General features: G+C 48.1%; 1 protein-coding gene across 13 annotated transcripts in view; it reads right to left on the bottom strand.

The window, feature by feature from the left end:
- Window positions 1-20328, bottom strand: part of Arvcf (ARVCF delta catenin family member) — a 54475-nt gene extending 34147 nt beyond the window's left edge. For 4 of the 13 annotated variants that reach the window (XM_029568283.1, XM_029568291.1, XM_029568288.1 and 1 more), the window contains exons 1-3: window positions 20142-20327; window positions 14843-14894; window positions 11273-11379 (exon numbers count right to left, since the gene is read on the bottom strand). Coding sequence is in view for 1 of the 13 variants with exons in the window: in XM_029568285.1 (XP_029424145.1) it covers window positions 11273-11278 (6 nt within the window). In the remaining 12 variants the exon portion in view is untranslated. Of the gene's footprint in view, window positions 1-11272; window positions 11380-14842; window positions 14895-20141 lie in introns of all 13 variants that reach the window. The other 9 variants (XM_029568286.1, XM_029568290.1, XM_029568292.1 and 6 more) reach the window with 6 other exon arrangements.
- Window positions 20329-21053: the final 725 nt, after the last annotated feature.

Genomic DNA, 21053 nt, shown 5'->3' with positions numbered 1-21053 from the left:
TATATAAATAAAAGAGTAGAGGCCTGAAACCCCCAGAAGTTGCCTTGAACCCCTAGGTTCAAGCCATCCCTCCGCCTTAGCCTTCCAAGAAGCTGGGATTCCACGAGTGGGCTATGTGCCTGGCTAATGGCTCAAGACCTTTTGTTGTTATTTTTATTTATTTTTTTGGTCTTTTTGAGACAGGGTCTCCCTGTAGCCCCAGCTGTCCTGGACTTTTGTTGTTATTTGTGGTTTGGTTTTGATTATTGTTAGTTGCCATAACAAAGATTGAGTAGTTTTAAATAATGATAATTTAGTAAGTCATTTTGAGTTAATAAAAAGCCATCAACTTACTAAATAGTACTAAAAATATAACACAGAGAACAGGAAAAATATGCAAAACAAAACTCATTGGACAACCACTGCATTTTTTTAATTATTTTTTTTATGTGTATGAATGTATTGCCTGCATGTAAGTGCACCCATATCATTGCAGTGCCCTTGAAGAACAGAAGAGGGTGTTGGATCCCCTGGAACTGGAGTTACAGATGGTTGTTAGCCGCCACGTGGGTCCTGGGAGTCAAACCCGGGTCTTCTGCAAGAACAGCCAGTGCTCTTAACCACTGAGCCATCTCTTCAGACTCTCACCACTGTATATTTTTAAGGCATCAACTTATGAAAATTGATAGTTGACAGAACTTGAAAATAAGCATATATCTTTTTGAAAATTTTCATTTTAAAAAAGTTTATTATGTACAAGACTCAAGGTATGCAGAAAGTCAGTTTTCAATCATAAAATGGGGTTGATCATCACACTCTAGTGTAATATGGAATGCACACTTTTCAATGTTAAGCATCAATTACTTTATGCAGTTCTGGGTTTTATATGAGATCTGCATACATGAGATATTTGTCAGATTTTAAGATTGGCAATGCCAGTTCAAGCTGGAAAATAAGCATTTATCTTGACTTTCCAATATAAACTATATTCAAGGGAAGAATGGTTTTTGACTTTTATCTTCTAATTCATTCATATTAATCATATGAGTGTCATTACATTTTCATATAGGCATATAATATTTTTCTTTTGTTGGCTTTTTGAGATAGGTTCTCCCTGTCACCCCAGCTGACCTAGAACTCACTATGTAGACCAGACTGGCCTTGAATTCACAGAGCTTTGCCTGCCTCTGTCTCCCAGCATATAATGTATTTTGATCATATTTACCCCTCACCCTCTCTTGTTCTCTTCCAGCTCTTATTGATCCCCCTTTTCTTCCCAATTAGTTGTCCTTTTTTCTTTTCTTTTTTGACAACCCTAAGAGTTTCATTTACAAGAGCATGGGTAAGGGACTTTTCACAGGAGCACAGGCACTTCACCAGTGGGTATACCACTGAAGGAAATGTATTTCCAACCAACAATTAGCTGCTTATAAATCCTCAGGAAGGGATGGGGCCTCCTCAGCTCTGCCCGTCCCAACCCCATGATAGGATGCTGGCAGAGTCAATCTTGTGCAGATGTTGTGAAGATAATCACAGCTGATGTGAGCTCAAGAGCACAATGGCCATATCATGGCCAGAAGTCATCATTCCACACCATTCCCCTTCCTTCCTGTTACATTCTTTCCACCTCTTCTTCCATGATGTTCCATGAGCCTTGGAAGGAATAATATAGATGTGCCACTTATGATTGAACATTCACCTGTCACTACTCTCATCACTTTGACCAGTTATAAGCCTCTGCAGCTACTGGTGTCTACTCCAATCAAAGCTGACAGCACTAATATCTATGAGCATAAACACAGTCATTTAGAAGAGAATTTGATGCACAAACGTACATTTACCAAAACAGAATTAGCTTGCCCACTAGGGTCTATGACCTCCCCTGTCATTGGCTTTTGACCAGATTTATAGTACCAGATGTGAATTTCCTCTTGTGGAGCAGGCTTCAACTCAAATCAGAAAGCAGCTGGCACCCCCATAATAATTTATTTTTTGGTCTTTTTGAGACAGGGTCTCCCAGTAGCCCCAGCTGGCCCGGAACTCACAGAGATCCACCTGCCTCTGTCTCCCGAGTGCTGGGATTAAAGGCATTCGCCACCATGCCTGGTGATCTATGATGTCTTTTAACTTCAATGATTTTATTTTGTTTTTTTGGTCAGGATGACTTATCAGAGAGAATAAGGTATGAAGTCACCCACTATTACTGTGTTGGGATTAATCTGTGATCTTAAATCTAACAGTATTTGTTTTACAAAATTAGGTAAACACATGTTTGGTGCATATGTTTAAGACTGTAATGTTCAGCATGAAGTGATATTCCTTATTTCTTCTGACTAGTTTTTGTTTGAAGTCTAGTTCATCAGACATCAGAATAGAGACATCTGCTGGTTTCCTAGTTTCACTTGCTAGAATACCATTTCCTATTCTTTCATCCTAAAGTGATGTCTATCTTTGATAGTAAGATATGTTTCTTGGGCCAGTCGTGGTGGTGCACGCCTTTGATCCCAGCACTTGGGAGGCACAGGCAGGCAGATCTCTGTGAGTTCAAGGCCAGCCTGGTCTATATAGTGAGTTCCAGGACAGCTGGAGCTACAGGGAGATGCTGTCTCAAAAAGACCAAAAAAAAAAAAAAAGAAAAGAAAAAAAGAAAAAGATATGTTTCTTGGGAGCTGGAGAGATGGTTCAGAGGTTAAGGATTCTGGCTGCTCTTGCAGAGGACCTATGTTTGGTTCCCAGCACATACATGGTGGCTAACAACTGTTTGCAACTCCAGTTCAAGGGGACCCACCACCTTCTTCTGACCTCCGTGGGCACTGCACAACACAGGTGCACTTAACACACATGCAGGCAATACACTCATACACATAAACTAATAAAAAATAATATTTTTTAAAAGCTGTGTTTCTTGGAGGCAGCAAATGGATCCTATTTTTTAATTTTTTTTTTATGTGTATGAGTGTATTGCCTGCATGCATGTGAGTGCACCTGTGTTGTGCAATGCCATGAAGGTCAGAAGAGGGCTTCAGATCCCCCCTGGAACTGGAGTTAAGGATGGTTCATAGCTGCCATGCGGGTGCTAGGAATCAAACCTGGGTGCTCTGCAAGAGCAGTCAATGCTCTTAATCGCTGAGCCATCTCTCCAGCCCCTATTTTTAATCCAATATGCTAATGTCTCATTTGATCAAAGAATTGAGACCATTAATATTGAAGTTATTATTAATCCTGTCATTTTGCTGATTTTGTGCTGTTTAGTGTTTTCCTAATCCATTTTTGCTTAACTACTGTTCTAGCATCAGTTTATTTTTTTCCCTGTAGACTCTTAGGTGTGTCATCATCCTCTTTAGTCCTAAGGATTCCTTCCAATATCCTCTGTAGAGTTGGTTAAGTGATCATAAATTCCTTTTGCCTTGTTTTATCTTGGAATGTTATGCTGGACAGTTCAAGGCCAGCCTGGTCTACATAGTGAGTACCAAGCCAGCTGGAGCTACAGGGAGACCCTGTCTCAAAAAGACCAAAAAATAAAAACAAAACAAGTCAGGCATGGTGGTCCACACCTTTAATTTCAGCACTTGAGAGGCAGAGGAAGGAGGATCTCTTTGAGATGGAGACCAGCCTGGTCTACACTATGAGTTCTAGGCCTGCTGGAGTTATATATAGAGGCCCTGTCTCAAAAAGTCCAAAAAGAACCAACCCAAAAAACAAAACAAAACAAAAAAATATACTCAAGGATGAAAAATTAAAAGTTTTTTTTTCCTAAAATCAAGAAGAAAGTTGGCCAGGCATGGTGGCACATACATTTAATCACAGTACTAGGGAGGCAGAGGAAGGTGGATCTCTGGAGTTCAGGCTAGCCAGGTCTACACAGTGAGTTCCAGGGCAGCCAGGACTACAATAGTGAGACCCTGATTCAAATAAACAAATGAAGAAAAAGAAAAAAAGAAAAAATCAAGAATCTAGGCATGGTGGCACATGCCTATAATCCCAGCCTTGGAAAGGTGAAATAGAAGGGTTACTGCAAGATTGAGGTCAGCCTGAGCTACACAGAGTACCAGGCCAGTCAGTACTACTTAGCAAGACCCTCTCTCAATTCAAATCAAAAGCTGGATATGGTGTTGCATACCCAGCACTTGGGAGACCAAGGCAGACAGATCTGAGTTTGAGATCAGTCCCATTTACATAGTGAGTTCCCAACTTGCCAGGGCTACACAGGGAGCCTGCCCTGTCTCAAAAAAATAATGACAACAACAAAAAAAAGCAAGGATGCCTGTTTTCATCACTTTCATTCAACACAGAAGTCCTAGCCTAAGCAATTAGACAAGGAAATGAAAGGCATCCAAATTGAAAAAGGAACAAAATTATCTCTTTACAAATAACAAAATGTTACATGTTGAAAACTCTAGAAAGTCTATGTAGGCAGAAAAATATCAGAGCTAAAAACAAGATTAGCAAAGTTGTAGGCTATAAATCAATACATAGAAATCAGTCACATTTCTGCACACTAACAATGAAGAATCCAAAAAGAAAAGATGAAAAGCATTCCATTTACAACCAGGCATGGTAATTCATATCTGTAACCCCAAGGGAGGCTGTGGCAAGAGCATCATAAGTTTGAAGCCAGTCTGGGCTACAGAGAAAATTTAAAGCCAGCTGGAGTTACATAGCAATAACTTATCTCAAAAAACTAAGGGCTGGGAATGCAGCTCAGTGGTAGAATGCATGCCTAACATGTACAAAACCCTGGATTTAATCCCTAGCACCATGCACACAAAAATTTGCCTTTCATAATTTTATTATAATACTTAGAACTAAACTTAAGAAAATAAATGTAAGATTTGTACACTGACAATGATAAAAGAGACAAAAATGGCATGCACGTGGGGGTCAGAGGACAAACTGTGGGAGTCTGTTCTCTCCTTCCAAATGTGGGTCTCCAGGACTGAACTCAGGTTGTCAGACTTGGCAGTAAGCACCTTTACTGGCTGAGCTATCTCACCAGCCCTAGAAGACTTACTATTGTTATGATAATATTACACCCAAGTGTTTAATATAATTCAAGTCAAAAACCTCAATGACATTTTTTGTGAAAACAGAAACATTTATCTTAAAATTGACCAGGACCTAAGGAGTCCAAAGAATGAAAACAATCTTGACAAAGAACAAAGCTGAAGACTCATACTCCTGATTTCAAAACTTTTTACAAAGTGACAGTAATCAAAACTGGGGTCATAGCACTAAAAACAAATATACATACTGGTCAGTGGAAGATAATACAGAGCTCAGGAAATAACTCATGTACATGATCAAATGATTTTCAACAACGGTAACAAGACCATTCAATGAGATACAGTTTGTCTTCTCAACAAATACTGCTGGAGAAATTGGATAGCCACATAGAAATGGGGCTGGGCCCTTACATCATACATGTCAGTTACCTCAAAATGAATCAAAGACCTAAAGGTAAGAGTGAAACCATAAAACTTAAAAGAAAATCTTCATGATACTGACTCTGGCATCTTGGATAAGATGTCAAAAGAACAATTTAAATAAAGTAGATCACTTTAAAGCTAAAAACTTTGGGCTGGGGTTAAAACAATGGTAGAACATTTGTTTTGCGTAAGCAAGGCCTGGGCTTCAATCCCTAGAACTTAAACCAACCAATTAAAAAATCCCAGCACTTGGGAGGCTGAGGTAGGTGGATCTCTGTGAGTTTGTGGATAACCTGGTCTACATAGCAAGTTCCAGGCAAGTCAAGGCTAATACAGTGAGACCCTGTCTCAAAAAAAGAAGAAAATAAATCTGTGTAAACCAGGCATGATGGTACATACCTGTAATCCCAGCACTTAGGGAGGCTAAGGCAGGAAGATCAGAAGTTCAGGGCCAGCATCCATTACATACTTCAAACTGAAGGCCAGTCGAGGCTAGATTAAATCCTATTTCGAAAAACCATGAAACTGGCTGGGAATGGTGGCACATGCCTGTAATCCCAGCACTTGGGAGGCAGAGGCAGACGGATCTCTGTGAGTTCAAGGCCAGCCTGGTCTACATATCGAGTTCCAGGCCAGCGGAGCTACAGGAAGACCCTGTCTCAGTAAAAAAAAAAAAAAAAAAATTACAGAGTAAGAGCTGGGTGTGGTGGTGCAGACCTTTAATCCCAGCACTTGGGGGAAGGCAGAGACAGGCAGAACTTTGTGAGACAGAGGCCAATTTGGTCTACATAATGAGTTCCAGATCAGCTGTAGCTGCTGCTACAGGGAGACCTTGTCTCAAAAAGACAAAAACAAAACAAAAACCAGGGGCTAGAAAGATGGTTCAGCGCTTAAGAGGACTTTCTGTTCTTCAAGTGGACCCAGGCTCAGTTCCCAGGACCCAAATGGAGACTAACAACCATCTCTAACTCCAGTTTCAGGGGATCTGACTCCTTCTTCTGGCCTCTTTGGGCACTACATGCACATGGTGCACATACATACATTCAAGCAAAACATCCATATGCATAAAAAAATGAATAAAATTAAATAAATATGGGACTGGAGCGATGTCCCAGTGGTTAAGAGCACTGGCTGTTTTTGCAGAAGACCCAGGTTCGAATTCCAGCACCCACATGGCAGTTAACAACCATCCATAACCCTATAGATCTGTAATTCCAGGGGATCAGATGCCCTCTTCTGTCCTCCTTGGGTACTGCATGACACAGGTGCACTTATATACATGCAGGTATAACACCCATACACATAAAATAAAAATAAATAAAAGTAAATAAATATTAAAAAATCACAAAACAAAAAACCACAACCTTCCCCTGTCATCTAGAAAGGAAGGTCAGACTGGGGGAGAAGAGATCCTATTTGCCTTTAGTGGATTAGAAGCCAGAGCTAAACTGCCATGAGCTCAGTTACATCTGCTGCTTGAGGAAGCAAGGATCAGCAGATGGAGAACAGTGCCCAGCATAGCTCCCTAGCCTGGGTGGGCCCAGGGAACAGATTCAACCCTACTTTGGAGAAATGACAGGAAAAAGACTGCCTTGGGGCTGCAACAGGATCATAGATACAGCTAGAGTCCTGTGCTTTTAGGGCATTAGGAGGGCCAGGGGTTCGCTCACCTAAGTAGGCCGCAGAGCTGAGGAGAGTGTGGATAAGAGGAGTTGATGTAGGGACCCGGGGGGCTTTTATCCTGGAAGTAATGGGGAGTCTTATGGTGGGGGTGAAGGAAGACAAGTAAATATTTGCTGAAGGAATAGTGCAAGAACCAGGTCCACTGCAGGCATTTCCTCAGCACTGGCAGCATACCCTATCTATCAGCTGCAGCCAATAAGGCAGACACCAGAACAGTGGAAGCTCTGGAAATTAACACCATCAGTGGGGGTGAGAGGTTCTAAGTGGGCAGAACTGGACAGGAGGGATAAGGGGTCACCAAACAAAAAGCCAGCCTATACACTAGACCTGAAGGCTCATGGCTCAAGGCTTCCCCAGGACACAGGCTGCCTATGGCAGTCACAGACACCCATCCCCCAGCAACACCAAACCTCTACAAATCCCTTACTCTGGAGAGAACAGTCCGTGAGCAACAAAGGCTTCATTTAAAGATTTTTTAAAAGATTTATGTGTATGTATCTACATGTACGTATGTTCATATGCATGTGGGTGCCTGTGAAAGCCAGAAGAGGGCATCAGATCTCCTGGAGCTGGAGTTATAGGTACTTGGGAGGTGCCCCCATGTGGGTGCTGGGAACCAAACTCCAGTCTTCTCCAAGAGCAGCAAGTGCTCTGAACCACTGAGCCATCTCTCTAGTCCCAAAGGGCTTCATTTAAAAGGAAAAGATTCCTCTATTTCATAGGTTGGGTAAACACCTGAAATTATTTCTTCAAATAAAAATACTCAGGGCTGGAGAGATGGCTCAGCGGTTAAGAACACTGGTTGTTCTTGTAGAAGACCCAGGTTTGAATGCCAGCACCCACATGGCAGCAAACTGCCCTAACTCCAGTTCCAGGGGATCCGACAGCTTCTTCTGTCCTCCGGGGGCATTGCACAACACAGGTGCACTTACCTACATGCAGGCAATACACCCATACACATAAAATAAAAATGAAGAAATAAGGGAGGCCCATGGGGAGCCCTGGTTGTGCTCCTGCCTTCTCCAAAGCCCTGATGTACCACCTGCCTCCCTGGACAGCAATGAGCCCCAACCCTCCCAGGCAGGAAGAACAGGTGAGGTTTGTCTTCTGTGACTATTGGCTGGGGGCCTGCCCTCCCAGTGTGTTCAGGAAAGCCCTTCTCTAGAAACCCAAGTTCTTAGCATCAGGAACATGCAGTGTCTTCTTCCTTCCTGTTCCTCTGCCAGAGTCCAGGGCCTCAAACCACCTGCTGGCCTCTTCCCCTCATCCCTATCATAATCCCATGATTCTATCTCCCCATGTCCCACATCTTCTTGTCCCCTCATTTATCCCCTTTGCATTCTTCACTTCCCCATCACCTTTATTCTGACCCCTCCCTCATCATGTCCCCTTCCTGCCCCAACTCTTGCTTTCCTGCTACCCTGTCAGGCCTCTCACCATGGAGAACAGACCAAGGTATGCTTCAGGAAGCACAGTCAACTCCTTTAGCACAGTCCTCAAGCCACTAGCCCATCATGGGACTCTGAGTGGAGAGAGCTGAGGGGCTGTCAGCTGTGTTCATAGAAGACTCAGGTCTGAGGCAGCCACACACTGCCAGGACCCCTTCATGACATATCTGGAGATGACCATCTGCAGGAATACAGGTGTGCCAGGCCTCTGACACCTCTCTCCTCTCTCCAGGGCTAGCCTGGGAAGGAAGATAAGCCCTGGGGAACCCAGGAGGAATATTAGGAATGGGGTTACCTCATTTGCCTCCCAGTGGATCTAGGCTTTGATCTGACAGATAAGAAAGATGGTTGAGGTGCCTTCTTGGGGCTGTGGCTCTCTGCCTTTCCAGGGGAGGCTTGATACTCTTACAGGTTCCCAGCCCCCTATACACATAAGCACATATGGGTGCTTATGTGACCACTACCTCCCCTACCTCTCTCTTGGAAGAGGAATAGGCATAGGGCCTTCCCACAGGCAGCTCTCCTAGGCCTCAAAGGTCTGTGATCCTCATTACGGTATGCCCCCAACACATACACCCTTCTCTGCTAGGAGCTAAACATCAGGCCCAAGTTGTTCCAATATGGAGAAATGGCTCTGGGTGCATGAGGTATTTGCTGTGGGAGCCCTAACATGGCTCAGACCTAGAAACAGCTTGCATGACAGGAAAAAGGACAAGTTCCCAAGCACCTAGGGAAAGTCCAAGGCTGAGGGGCAGAGCCAGGCCCATATACACTGACTACCCCTCTGGAAGTGGGCAATGCGAGATGCCAATAAGAAGACATGGGAGAATGTCTCCTACAACCCACTGCATGTTTGTAGAGTGAGTGGGAGGGCTGGGCATGGCTCAGCATCACCACTTGCCCAGGCATGCAAGATCCTAAGTCCCACCCTCAGCACAGCAACAGAACAAAACAATATCTAAAAACTCCCAAAGTAAAGGACATCAGTGTCTGTGGAGGGGACAAGAATGATTTCTTGGGGCTGGAGAGATGGCTCAGTGGTTAAGAACACTGAATATTCTTGCAGAAGACCCAGGTTTGAATCCCAGCACCCACATGGCAGCTAACAACTGTCCATAACTCCAGTTCCAGGGGATCTGATAGCCTCTTCTGTCCTCCACGGGCACTGCACGACACGGGTGCACTTACCTACATGCAGGTAATACATGCATACACATAAAAATAATAAATAAAATATTTAAAAAGAATGATTTCTTTTCCTTCTGTTTTGTTTTCTACACTTTCTATAAGCAAGAAGATACTGACCTATTTTTTAAAAAATTAAAGGCACAAGGGGTGGTGCTGGCATCTCACTGGCCTTTGTCATCATATGGCCTCTTTGGTACTCCCAAGGGAGTCTGGCTTTGCTGGATTTGGGAAACATCCCATCTGCAGCATCAAGAGGGTGTGGCCTTGACTCCAGACCTGAAGTAGGTGGTAGATCCTCAAAGAAGGGAAACTGCTTTGTGAAGGGTGGGCCTTCCCTGTGTTAATATCTACCTGTGCCATCCCACACGCATCATGACCTAGGCTTCCCCAGCTGCACACTTAGTAGCCCTCTCAGAGTGATGGCCCAGATCTCAGTCAGTTGGGATGGGTCCTGGAGGTGTCCAGCACCTTCCTCTGGGGCACAAAGTAAAGGCTCCAGGGAAGACACAGCTGGGAGCCACCTCTGCAGTCTCATTATCTGGCAAAATGCAGAGCTTAGCAAGCACATTCAGGGGCATGAGCTGCCTAATGAGAACGTCTATGAGAAGTAAAGTATTTCAAAGTTTAACTTGACATATCCAAGAAACTCAGCAACCCACTTGCAAATATCTAACCCCTATCCCTGCCTGCATCCTCTGGACCCTGACACAGGTAGCCTCCTAGCAGGGCATTGCTGGGCCAGAAAAGTCTAGGACTTAAGACTCCTGGGGGACATCCTACAGGATAGAGCTGAAAAAAATAACTTCCTGGCTGAGGGTTAGGCTAGAACGGGGGGCACTCAAGCCTGGGGGACACCTGAGACCCCCTTACCCAGCTGTGTCTAGGTGGCTTCATGGACAGATACCCAAGGACTATAGGAGAGCATGAGGGGATACTCTGGGGAAGACAACATTGAGGCTGGGCCTGGATAAACACAGGGTGGGGTTATGTACCCAACCAGCTATCCCAAAGCAACTGGGGAAACTGCTCAGCAGAGCCCACCAGGGCCCTCACCTAGTAGCATAGGCACTGCAGACCTTACCAGACTAGCTGGCATCACAGGCCATGCCACTGACTGTAAACTACCCCAAGCAGGGCTAGTGTGTCGTCCTAGTTTCATTTCTGTTGCTGTGATAAAATACCCTGACAAAAAGAAACTTAGGAAGGGTTTATTTTGGCTCACAGTTCCAGGCCACCATCCATTATTGCAAGAAGCCAAGGAGGTAGGAACGTGAAGGAGCTAATCATATCACAGCCACAGTCACGAGTAGAGAGATATGAAAGTGAGCATGCTCACTTGTTCAGCTCAGTTTCTCTACTCATATAGTCAGGGTCCCCTGCCTATGAAATGATACTACCCACAGTGGGCTGGGTCCTCCCACATCAGTTAACTTAAAAACAATTCCCTACAAACATGCCCCCAGACCAACCCAATATAGACAACCTCTCACCTCTCAGTGACACTCACTTTACAGGTGATTCTAGGTTCTGTCAATGGACAAAGCTTACCATCATTCATGGCAAAGGCAGATGGCCAGCTTGTGCTGGGATCTCCAGTCACATAGGCAAGGTTCTTAAGTGGCAGTCAGGCCAAATGACCATAATCACCCCTGGAGCTGGGACACAAAGTGGACTTGTTTAAGTGTGCAGCCTAGAAGTGGCTCTAGAGTTAATGGGATTCCAACCCCCCGCGCCCCCCCCCCAGAGGCTGAGGCTAATGACCACCCATAGTAGAATAAAGCTGTTTGGACAAGGGACACCTCCACATGAAGAGCCACACACGCTGACACCAGAAAGACTCACACTCCTCACTGCAGGATAGCTCAAGCCATGAAGCCCCAGCTATATCACCAGTCACAGACACCTGCAAGGAGAACAAGGCTACTTTGGGGGCTTCTAGACCAGGTCCTGTGTTCAATAAACAGTCCCAAGGTGTATCACAAGTCTTATAGCCTACTTCAGCAGCAAGAGTCCAGGGGTTCTCACAGGGAGGGAGCTTGCATAGGGTCTGTGGGTATCTACAGAACACATCTGCAAAGTAACTGGGACTCTGAGAACAAAGAGTGCTGGTAAGGGGAACTCCCTCCTCACTTGGTCTGGGTGTTTGTATATGTGTGTGGTGTACGTGTAGGTGTGCACTCACTGTATGTGTACAGAGCCCAGAAAATGACATCAACTTTCCTGCTCTACTGCTCCCTACCTTAATCCCTCACTGTCCCTAGAGCTAGGCTGTCAGTCAGCAAGCCTCAGGACACGCCTGTCTCTGCCCCCTCTCCCTCACAGTGTTACTACAGCCTCAAGCGTGTGAGGACATCCAGCTTCTTACATACATGTTGTTCTCATGCTTGCAACAGCAAGTGCTCTTGACTGCTGGACCTTGGTCTTTTTAGTGACAGCAATGAGTGCTGCCTAGGAATTGAACAGCCACTGATGACAACAATGCAAGAACATGAGGATACGGCAACATCTCCAGGTTTTACTGACAGAAGACATTAGGCAAGAAACCATTCAGATGCAACAGGGAAAACAAGTCAAACCCTTGCTTTGCACTCATGTCAAAATAAATTCTAGATAGATTAAATTTTGAGCATAAAAACGTAAAGTAGGAACATCCACAAGAAGAAAAGACAGACACATATTCATCTAGCTACACACTAGAGAGGACAACACGTAGTCCTAGAATAACTTAGAAAAGGGAAAACATTCAACATTTTGCTGTAAGTATGAAAAATTTCTGAACATCAAAAACTGCCACAAACAAAAATTAAAAAGCTGAGAAAAATTACTGACAGGCAGAGAGCAAAAAATGGATATCATTAATATTTAAAGACTCAGACTAAGGGCTGGGAAACACATCAAAACCCCAGGGGAACCTGGTGTGGGACAGACTGGGCTTGTGCTGATTTCTGAGATGGGGCAGAAGGCAGGTTTAGTTACGGCGAAGGGCACCTTATCACCCAGGCCTTGCATGGAGGTGTGTCACTCTCTTACAGTACTTTTGGGCTCCCCCTCCACAGAGGGAGCCCTATTAGTCATACCTCACAACCCCACATTTGTCACTGTTTCTTCTTTCTTCTTCACCAGCTGGGAACCCCTCATTTACAATGCCCAGTGCCTAGCATGGAGATCAGTGGGCAGGTGCTAAGTGACTGAAAGTGAGTGAGGGGGGCACACAGGTGCTTACCATCAGCCCTGACTACCTTAGCTCCAAGGTCCCCTTTCCATGTCCTTCCTGGTTGTAAGTAGAGCCATACCTCAGGACACAACAGAGCAGGGTGCCCTGAGCCAGAGCCAGGGTTCTGCTCACCAATCTATAAAATGGGACCCAGCCCAAGTCAGACATGGCACAAATGATGCCCACCATCTCTGCAATGCCCAGATCAGACATGAAAGAAATCAATTCCCATGTCAGGCATCAATCAAAACAGCAGAACAGAGACAGGGAAGGAGGAGAGAAAGAGATAGAGAGGACCAAAGAGAGATGGGAGAAGATAAGAGCTAAAGACAGAGAAGGATGAAAGGACAAGAAGGAGCAAGCAACAGAAAGAGTGAATGAGAATGGCCTAGGAGCCTCAGATCTGCTTCCCCTGCCAAATGTTACCAGAGCTGCCATTCAACATCTAGCTAACCTGGCCTCCCTAAGGTGAGTTAAGAGGGTCATGTATTAGTTTGCCTAGAACATATAAGGTCCTAGATTCTGGTCCCAGCACGGGGGGGGGGGGGGGCAAGTAAGAGGGGTGCAGGCTAGCCCCTTTTCCACTGTTTTCCCCAGATGCTGGCACTTGTTCTACAAGCAATACCATGTTTAAGACCTGGACACCTCCTGAGTCCCTTCATCACAGAAGCTGCTGAGGGGCTCAGTGGGCTGAGTGCTGAAATATTCTGCTAGACTGTGGCCCTTCCACAGAGCAGTCAGCAATAGGCCTGGCTAGTCTGGCCAATAGCTTCCCTTGCACAAGGTCCATGAGCACAGGTGAGGAGGAGCCAGGCAAACTCGTCCATCTCCTGTGCCCTCTAGCCCTTGGTAGAGGACACCCAGGCATCCGAAGGCCTGATGCTCTTGGGACTGTGCCCACCAACTTCTCCCACAATACTACTGGGCTAGATTTCTAAGTCTGGGCAACTGTGTCCCTGAGCATCCACAGGGCCACTGTTGACTGAGCAGCACTCAGTGGAGGACAGGCAGTCAGTCAGCTGGGGACTGGGCACCTGTGCTAAAAGAACATGAGTGGCAAGAGATACCCTTGTAACCATCACCTGCGCTGTCCAAAAGCAACCAGTGTAGGGTGTCAGATACCATCAACATGTCCTTTCCATTCAGAGAGTACCAGGGTGACACCAAAGATGACCAGGCCTCCAACCTGCCACACTTTCTGGGTACCACACCTCAGTGCCACTGAAGTTGGCAGCCATAATTCAGAAGAACCCAAAACACAGATAACTGCATAACCCCAACAAAGCCAAACTACAAAGCAGGGCTGTAATCAGAGAAGAGTATCATTTGTTCTAGTCACCTGATGCTGTTTGTGTGCTATAGTGGCAGAATGGCAAGGCTATGACAGAGGCAACAGGCATGCAAAACTGTTAGATATGTTTACTTTTTTGGTGCAGTCCAAAAGTACTAGGCCTTGAGGCCCAAATCTAGTGACCAGTCAGAGACTCGTTCTCCCCTGGGAAGTCAGGAGCAGCCCTGAGCTGCTGAGCTCTAGGCCAGGCAGGCTGTGCTGACACCAGATACCACCATGGCCGGTATCCAAACTGAGATGGACAGAGATCAGCCCCAGCTAATGTCCTCATCAACACTGCCCAGCAACCTGGTGGGTCAGTCCCACTGAGGGTTCATCTTCAAGACAAAGATCAAACTGATGGTTGCTGTCCACAACTGAACCACTGGGAAATCCAAGCTGGCATGGCATGATGTGGACACCTGATTCTATCTGGCCTTGAGGCAGTGCCCACCTAAGGTGAAGCTGAGCAAGCAAGAACATACACACCGCCTGGGCCCAGACCATCCCCAACTGACCACACACACCAAGCCCACAGGATGCTCTGCTATCCTGTGCAGCCCAAGTCACTTACCTATCTCAGGGGAATTCAGCATGTCCTGATGCCCATTCTGTGGGCTCTGCTCCTGCAGAGAAACCAGATGGCATTGTGTGAGGCCACCCTGGAGCCAGTCCCTTCTGGATCCAGACATACTGGCCTGGACTGTCCCCAAGCAAAATGCTGGCATCCTTGACCTTAAGGTTACCCTTTGATGGTCCCAACTCAGTCACCTACTGCATGTATTTCCTGTCTCCACATACAATTAACCGGGAGTGTAGTTTACATCAGGCCAACTTCCCTTATGAGCACTTCCCTGGTGATACGGTCCAGAGTTCAGAGATGTGACAGATAACACCCTCTTTCTCCTCCCAGAAGGCTGTCTGGTACATACTAATAGGCAGCACAAGGACAAACCCACACTAGGGCCAAAAAGCTCAGCATCACGCTGGTCCATGCAGATGATCACAGACCCTCTGCCTGAAGCTCACACCTACCCTTTGGGATGGTGCCTGCCTCTCCCAAGGCTCCCCAAAGCCAGTTCCAATCCTGAGTTCCCCAGGCAGGCAGCACCTTCCTGGTTCCCAAGACACTGGTGGCAGGCAGGCTACTGGCCCCAGAGCTACGGCCAGGCACGATGTAGACCTGGCCTTGGAGCCTGGGGCACCCACAGCGTACAGGCTGGAGCAAGGGTCAAGGTGGTACTGGTAACTTCCCAGCACACAACTCCACTGTGGGAAGAAGGAAGCATAGCTTCCTGTCTCAGCAGATAGCCTGGAGACATGTTCCCTCTTGGTATATCTGAACCTGGGGGCACTGCCAGAATGTTCATGTCATAAAAATGAAAACCAGGATAGGGAGCTTGAGAGATGGCTCAGTGGTTAAAAACACTGATTGCTCTTGCAGAGGACCTGGGTTCGAGTCCCAGCACCCACATGGCAGCTATGAACCATTCTTAACTCCAGTTCCAGGGGAATCCGAAGCCCTCTTCTGACTTCTGCGGCATTGCATGCCACAGGTGCACTCACATACATGCAGGCAATACACTCATACACATAAAATAAAAATAATACATAAAATATTTTTAAAAAATGAAAACCAGGATGGCACATACATACTGGGAGAGATGGATGGAGAAGGGGACACCTCTAGAGTGAGGTGTTAGAAATGGGAGCTCTTGTTCCTCTTGTTTCCAGATTGTTCTGGGCCTCTACCCAACCATCTGGGTCCCAAGAGTGGGTCTCTCTGCCTCAAAACATCCATTTTATCATAGGGAGAGGTTTCAAGAAAGGATTGGACAGTTCTTTAGATGTCAGGGTGGGATCACAGAGTGTGGCGATGGGGAACAGGACACAACATCGGAGGCAAAGGGGAGCCAGGCACATGCTACAAGGGCCAGGCCTGTTTATACTGGAGGAGGAGGTGGGTGGGGTGGCCCAGTAACCCCTCCCCTATGCAGAGGGAAGGACTGAAGCTCAGAAATCAGCTCCTGCTTTAAGCATATTTTTGGGACAACTTTGCTTTTAGCTTTAAATGTTCACATAGGTTTTTGTCTCACAGAGAACCATGTGACTTTGTCATCAGCTCTGGTCATTGACAGTCTCCCCCCTGGGACTTGCCATGTACCACAGTCTTGGCCATATGGGTTGTGCGTCAACAGCTGACTCCCACTGATGGTCCTGGGTTGGTGAAAGACCATTTTACTGATGTGAAGACCAGGTTCAGATCAGACAGGATCTGAACTCAGGTCTTTTTATCCCCAGGGCTTCTCAGCTGGGAATGCCATTACCCGCCCCCAACACACACACAGTTGGGGATGCCATGGTCACAGGGAGAAATGTAGCTCCTGCCTTGTCCTACTCCTGGAAAGGTGTTTCAGGAGGAAAGGGAAGGGTGGAGAGGCAGAGGGGCTTTAGAAGGCAGGTAGAGGTTAGAAAAGGTCTGGGTCTCTTTCTGGGAGTGCCCTCATCAAAGTGGGATCGTTCAGTTGAGTAGAACTGACCAGTCAGCCTGCTGGGAGATCTGAGGCAGGAAGCAGACAGGAAGTAACAGAGAGATGGACAGGGGAGTGAAACATGTAAATCTTGTGTTGGGATTCATGACAGGGAGATACTCATCTTGGGAAGCCCTTTCAACACCCTGCAGAACTAGTCTGCAGGCTCCAGGGTTACCCACCTGGTCAAGGACCTACACCACTGGGCTCTTTGTCATGCTCCATTTCTCCAAAGAGGATGGTTTGAGTCCACCCTTATCATATACCACAATGCCCCCACCTCCCCAATGTTGGTTTCTGTACCAAACCATCTAAACCCAGTTGAACCTGGGGACCCTGCCACCACCTGCCACAGACCTAACTACACTCTAGGGATGGTCTGCAGCTGTGATGCAGTGGTGTCACTGACCGAACCACAAAGCTGAGGGGTCTTAAACCCTATAGGGCACAAGAGTCTGGCCAAAGCTGAAAAGCCAGCCATACAGCCAGACCAGCAAGTTACAAGCCACAGCAGAGACAAGCCAGACTCAGAATGCTGGGCAGGTGGCTCAGGGCCACACAGGCCCAGCAAGGATCAGGCAGGCTTGCTTGAGAGTTTGGTCAGCGGTGACAGCAGTATAGCTTCAGCAGGCTGCAGACCTGCCCGGATCTCCTTCGGTTCTGCTCCGTGAGCAGAGGTGGGGCTAAATGCAAGTGGCTGGGAACATGCTCTTTCAGCAGTCAACATGGGCACAGACCCAGGGAACTTCAGTTACTGGGCAGGGAAATATCATACTGCTCTATGACAGTGGTATCTACCACTGCTAAACCATTCCTTCAGGCCTATCATGAGAACACACCCACTGCTGCCACTGTCCTGCTGAGCAGTCTAGGCTTCCTTCCTCAGAGGAAGAAGCATTCTCGCTCAGAATGTAAGCACCTCAGAGCAACACTGGGTCTTGCCCAGGATCCCTGACTCTTCCCAGATCCACAACCTCACAATTAGTCCAGAGGAAGCAGAGCTCAGCCCTCCCAGCTAGAAAGAGTTCCAGCCCAGTGGAGGGGGGGTAGCTGGAGTGGGACTTGCTGCCCTGGCAGTCTATGCTGCCCTCCAGTGGCCAAATTTAGACCTGGTTGCTTTGCCAGACGTTTGCAGGCCATTCCCTAGGCAGGGCTGTGCCTGGCTCAGTGGGTAGAGGAGAGTGGGAAGGGGGCTCCCTGTGAGGTCCCTCTGACAGTTATGTTCTTTTCTTCCCAAGATGTACAATCCCTCAGTTTGGAAGGGCCTACGAAGATCTCTGATCCCCAGTCTTCCTAACTCTAGGGCCCCTTCAAAGCAGTTGGGAGACCTCACCTTGTATCAGTGGAAACTTAAAGAGCAAACATTCGCACTTGTCAGAAGCCATTGTTTCACAGTCCCTAGAATCTCCTATGCTCCCCACCTGGCAGCTTGCAGTGCTGTCCCAGGGGACCCTCACCTCCAATCCTGGCTCCTTATACTGAATGGTCCCTAATCTTCAACCCAAGCTCTGTCTCAGCTCTCTTGTGCTGGAGCTAGGTGTGGTTGGACATGAGGGGCTGACCAGTTCTGGCATGCCTGGTGCCCTTGACCACACAGACTCTGCATAGCTCCTGGCTCCTCTTGGAGGCAAGTGATCCCTTTACTCTTGTCCTGGACTACCTTTTGCTCCACCCTGGGTCCTATCTTTTAGGGCTAAAAAGAAGCTCAATATGAATCCTTGTGAAGCACAAGCAAAGAAAGGGTACAGCCTGAGTCATGGAGGCTGAGAAATACAAAGGGTGCCTGGGAGTAAGAAGAGGCCACCTGGAGGGGGAACCAGAATGAATGCAGGGAGCCAAACAGCCCAGATTGATGGGGGGAAGGCACAGTAGCTCAGAAACAGGACCAAGGGCTGGGCCCAATTAGTGCAAGATGGCCTTAGTCATCAGTGTCTGTGTAGAAAAGCCACGAAGAGTAGCACAATCAGGAAGACCCAAGTGGGCACTGGCTTGGCAATGCTCAGAAGGACCATCATCATCAGAAATAGCACTCTGTGGTCAGTTATGTGCTGGACCCTGATGGACCCCAAGTGGAGAGTGGGTGTGGAGGTGGGGACAGCAAGGAAGAAGAGGTACCTCAAATGAGACAAGGCTAGGGGTACATCTACTTAGGAAATAGACATAGTCTCAGAACATGGGAAAAGAACTCCAACTGTCCCAGTGTCTTGCACCACTCCAGGCTCACAGATCCTGAGGCCACAAGGCAGGCAGCATTTGCTCTGGATGGACCAGAGAGATCTCTGATCATATCCTGAATCCTGGAGGAGAAGTAGAGGGTTTGGGGTCACCCTGGAGATGGAGGCTCCAATGCACAGCTGGCTCTACTCAGACAACTTGTTCATGGCTCCATCCCCTGGCTTTATAAACGTCCACTGCATCCCAGTTGGCAGCCTACAACACGAAGAGCCTAGCCTAAAAGTTAACATGAATGGGATCATTTCTTTCTTTTCTGTCATGTCTAAGTATGTCTGAATCTATAGGGAATAAAGAGCAAGAGTTCGCTGGTTCTGTAGTCACTCTGATACATGACACTAGAACAAAAACAGTTGAATGTTGCATGTCTGCAATATTTAATTATTTAAAAATTAAAAGGGAAAAGCCAGGCTATGCAAGTCTCCTCCCCACAGTAAATCCTCGCCAAACCCAGACTAAGTACCACTTAGAATGGCCAGGCCAGTGTCCCACTAAGGGGGTACAGGGGTATTAGGAAGATCAAGCCGACACACCAAACAGGGATCCCCAGCGGCATCTCCTCTCTCATTTCTGAAGCCATAGAAGCGCAGAGTGGGGACATCCCCTTGGCACAGCCGGACCCCTGTACTTACTAACCGTGTGCCACCCCAGAAAAGTTCCCCAACCTCTCCACCCCTCCGGCCTTGGAAAAGTTTCCGTGGCTGCGGGTCCCAGGCTTCCAAGCACCGCGGTTGTTTACGAAGGACATGGCTGCAGAGCTGGGTCGCGTTCAGCCTCGACGCACCATGAGGGGCCTTGGCCAAGTTGGGCAGAGCCCTGAGGCTGCGCACAAAGGACCCGCCCCCAGCGACCCGGGTCTCTGGGGACGCGGCGCAGCCAAAGCGAGGGTAAGGCAGTGGAACGGGCTTCCGAACCCCACCCAGACTCTTGAGTCCCAGTCCAGGACCCTGCCCTACCGCAATCCGCGTCGCCACCCAGACGCTAGCATCCAGCCCCCATTTCGAAGCCCAGCCCCCTCCCCCAGCGCCCACTCCCAGCCTGGCCTCCCGCAGGTCTCCAAACCCAGGCCCAGGCCCAGCAACCGGGCTCCGCCTACCCGCCCCAGCTCACCTGGAGCGCAGCGTGGGCGGCTGAGCAGCGCGGCCTCCGCCCCCAGACGGGTGTCCCCGGGTCTCCCGGCGCGCGGAGACCGCTCTGTCCCGCACGTTGCACCGAGCGGGGCTCCGGGGTCCACAACATGCGCGTGGGCGGAGGCCAGCCCTCCCCACCCCTCCCCTCCGGGGCCCTCAAGCACCCGGCGGGCTAGCCCTCCCCACCCCTCCCGCGGCCCGTGTGCAAAGCGGACTTGGCTGGCGAGGAGGCCTCCGCCCCGCCCCATCCAATTGCGAATTTTCCCATTGGTCGAAAGACGCGGTGCGTCCCAGCAACCCGCGCCGATTGGATGAGTGTGCAGAGACGGCGGGTTGCGGTTGGGCTCCTGGCATGTCAGTCTTAGCCGAAGACCGGCCCCTTGCGAAGCAGACGAGGCCCAGGCACCTGCCTGGAACGCTGCAGTGGCCGCGGAGCTACACCCTCCGGGCTACCTTCCTAAGACGTCCACCCCTGAGCGGGACTGGCACGGGCAGCGGTGACTCCCGGATTCCAGCTGCGTTGTCTCCATCAGTACCCCTAGTTCGCAGGTATCCTTTAGCACCTGCTGTTTGCCGGACTCTGAACATCGAGCCCTTTTATTTGGCATCAAATTGTATGTCTCCTACAACCCGCAAGAGAGAGTTGGGCTGCTTACCCCCATTTTACAGATGGGAAACTGAGGTCCAGAGAGGTTCTCGCTTAATTTAGGTAACCGGGGCATAAACCCAGCCGTCGGACTGTGGGGCCTGGGGGTTTTCTCACTCTCATTGCTCCAGGATCTTTGCAAAACGAACATACAAGGTTGAGCCTTTTGCTTAGCTGGAGGCGGTGGTGGGGGAGGGGGTTGTCACGGAGCGCTACAGTGGTTTCGAGGGCAAAGACGGACTCCAG

The sequence above is a fragment of the Nannospalax galili genome, unplaced genomic scaffold (assembly GCF_000622305.1).
Source record: "Nannospalax galili isolate Female #2095 unplaced genomic scaffold, S.galili_v1.0 scaffold820, whole genome shotgun sequence".
Taxonomy (NCBI): Eukaryota; Metazoa; Chordata; class Mammalia; order Rodentia; family Spalacidae; genus Nannospalax; species Nannospalax galili.
The sequence above is the reverse complement of the archived record's forward strand: the minus strand, read 5'-3'. Positions and strand labels throughout refer to the sequence as shown.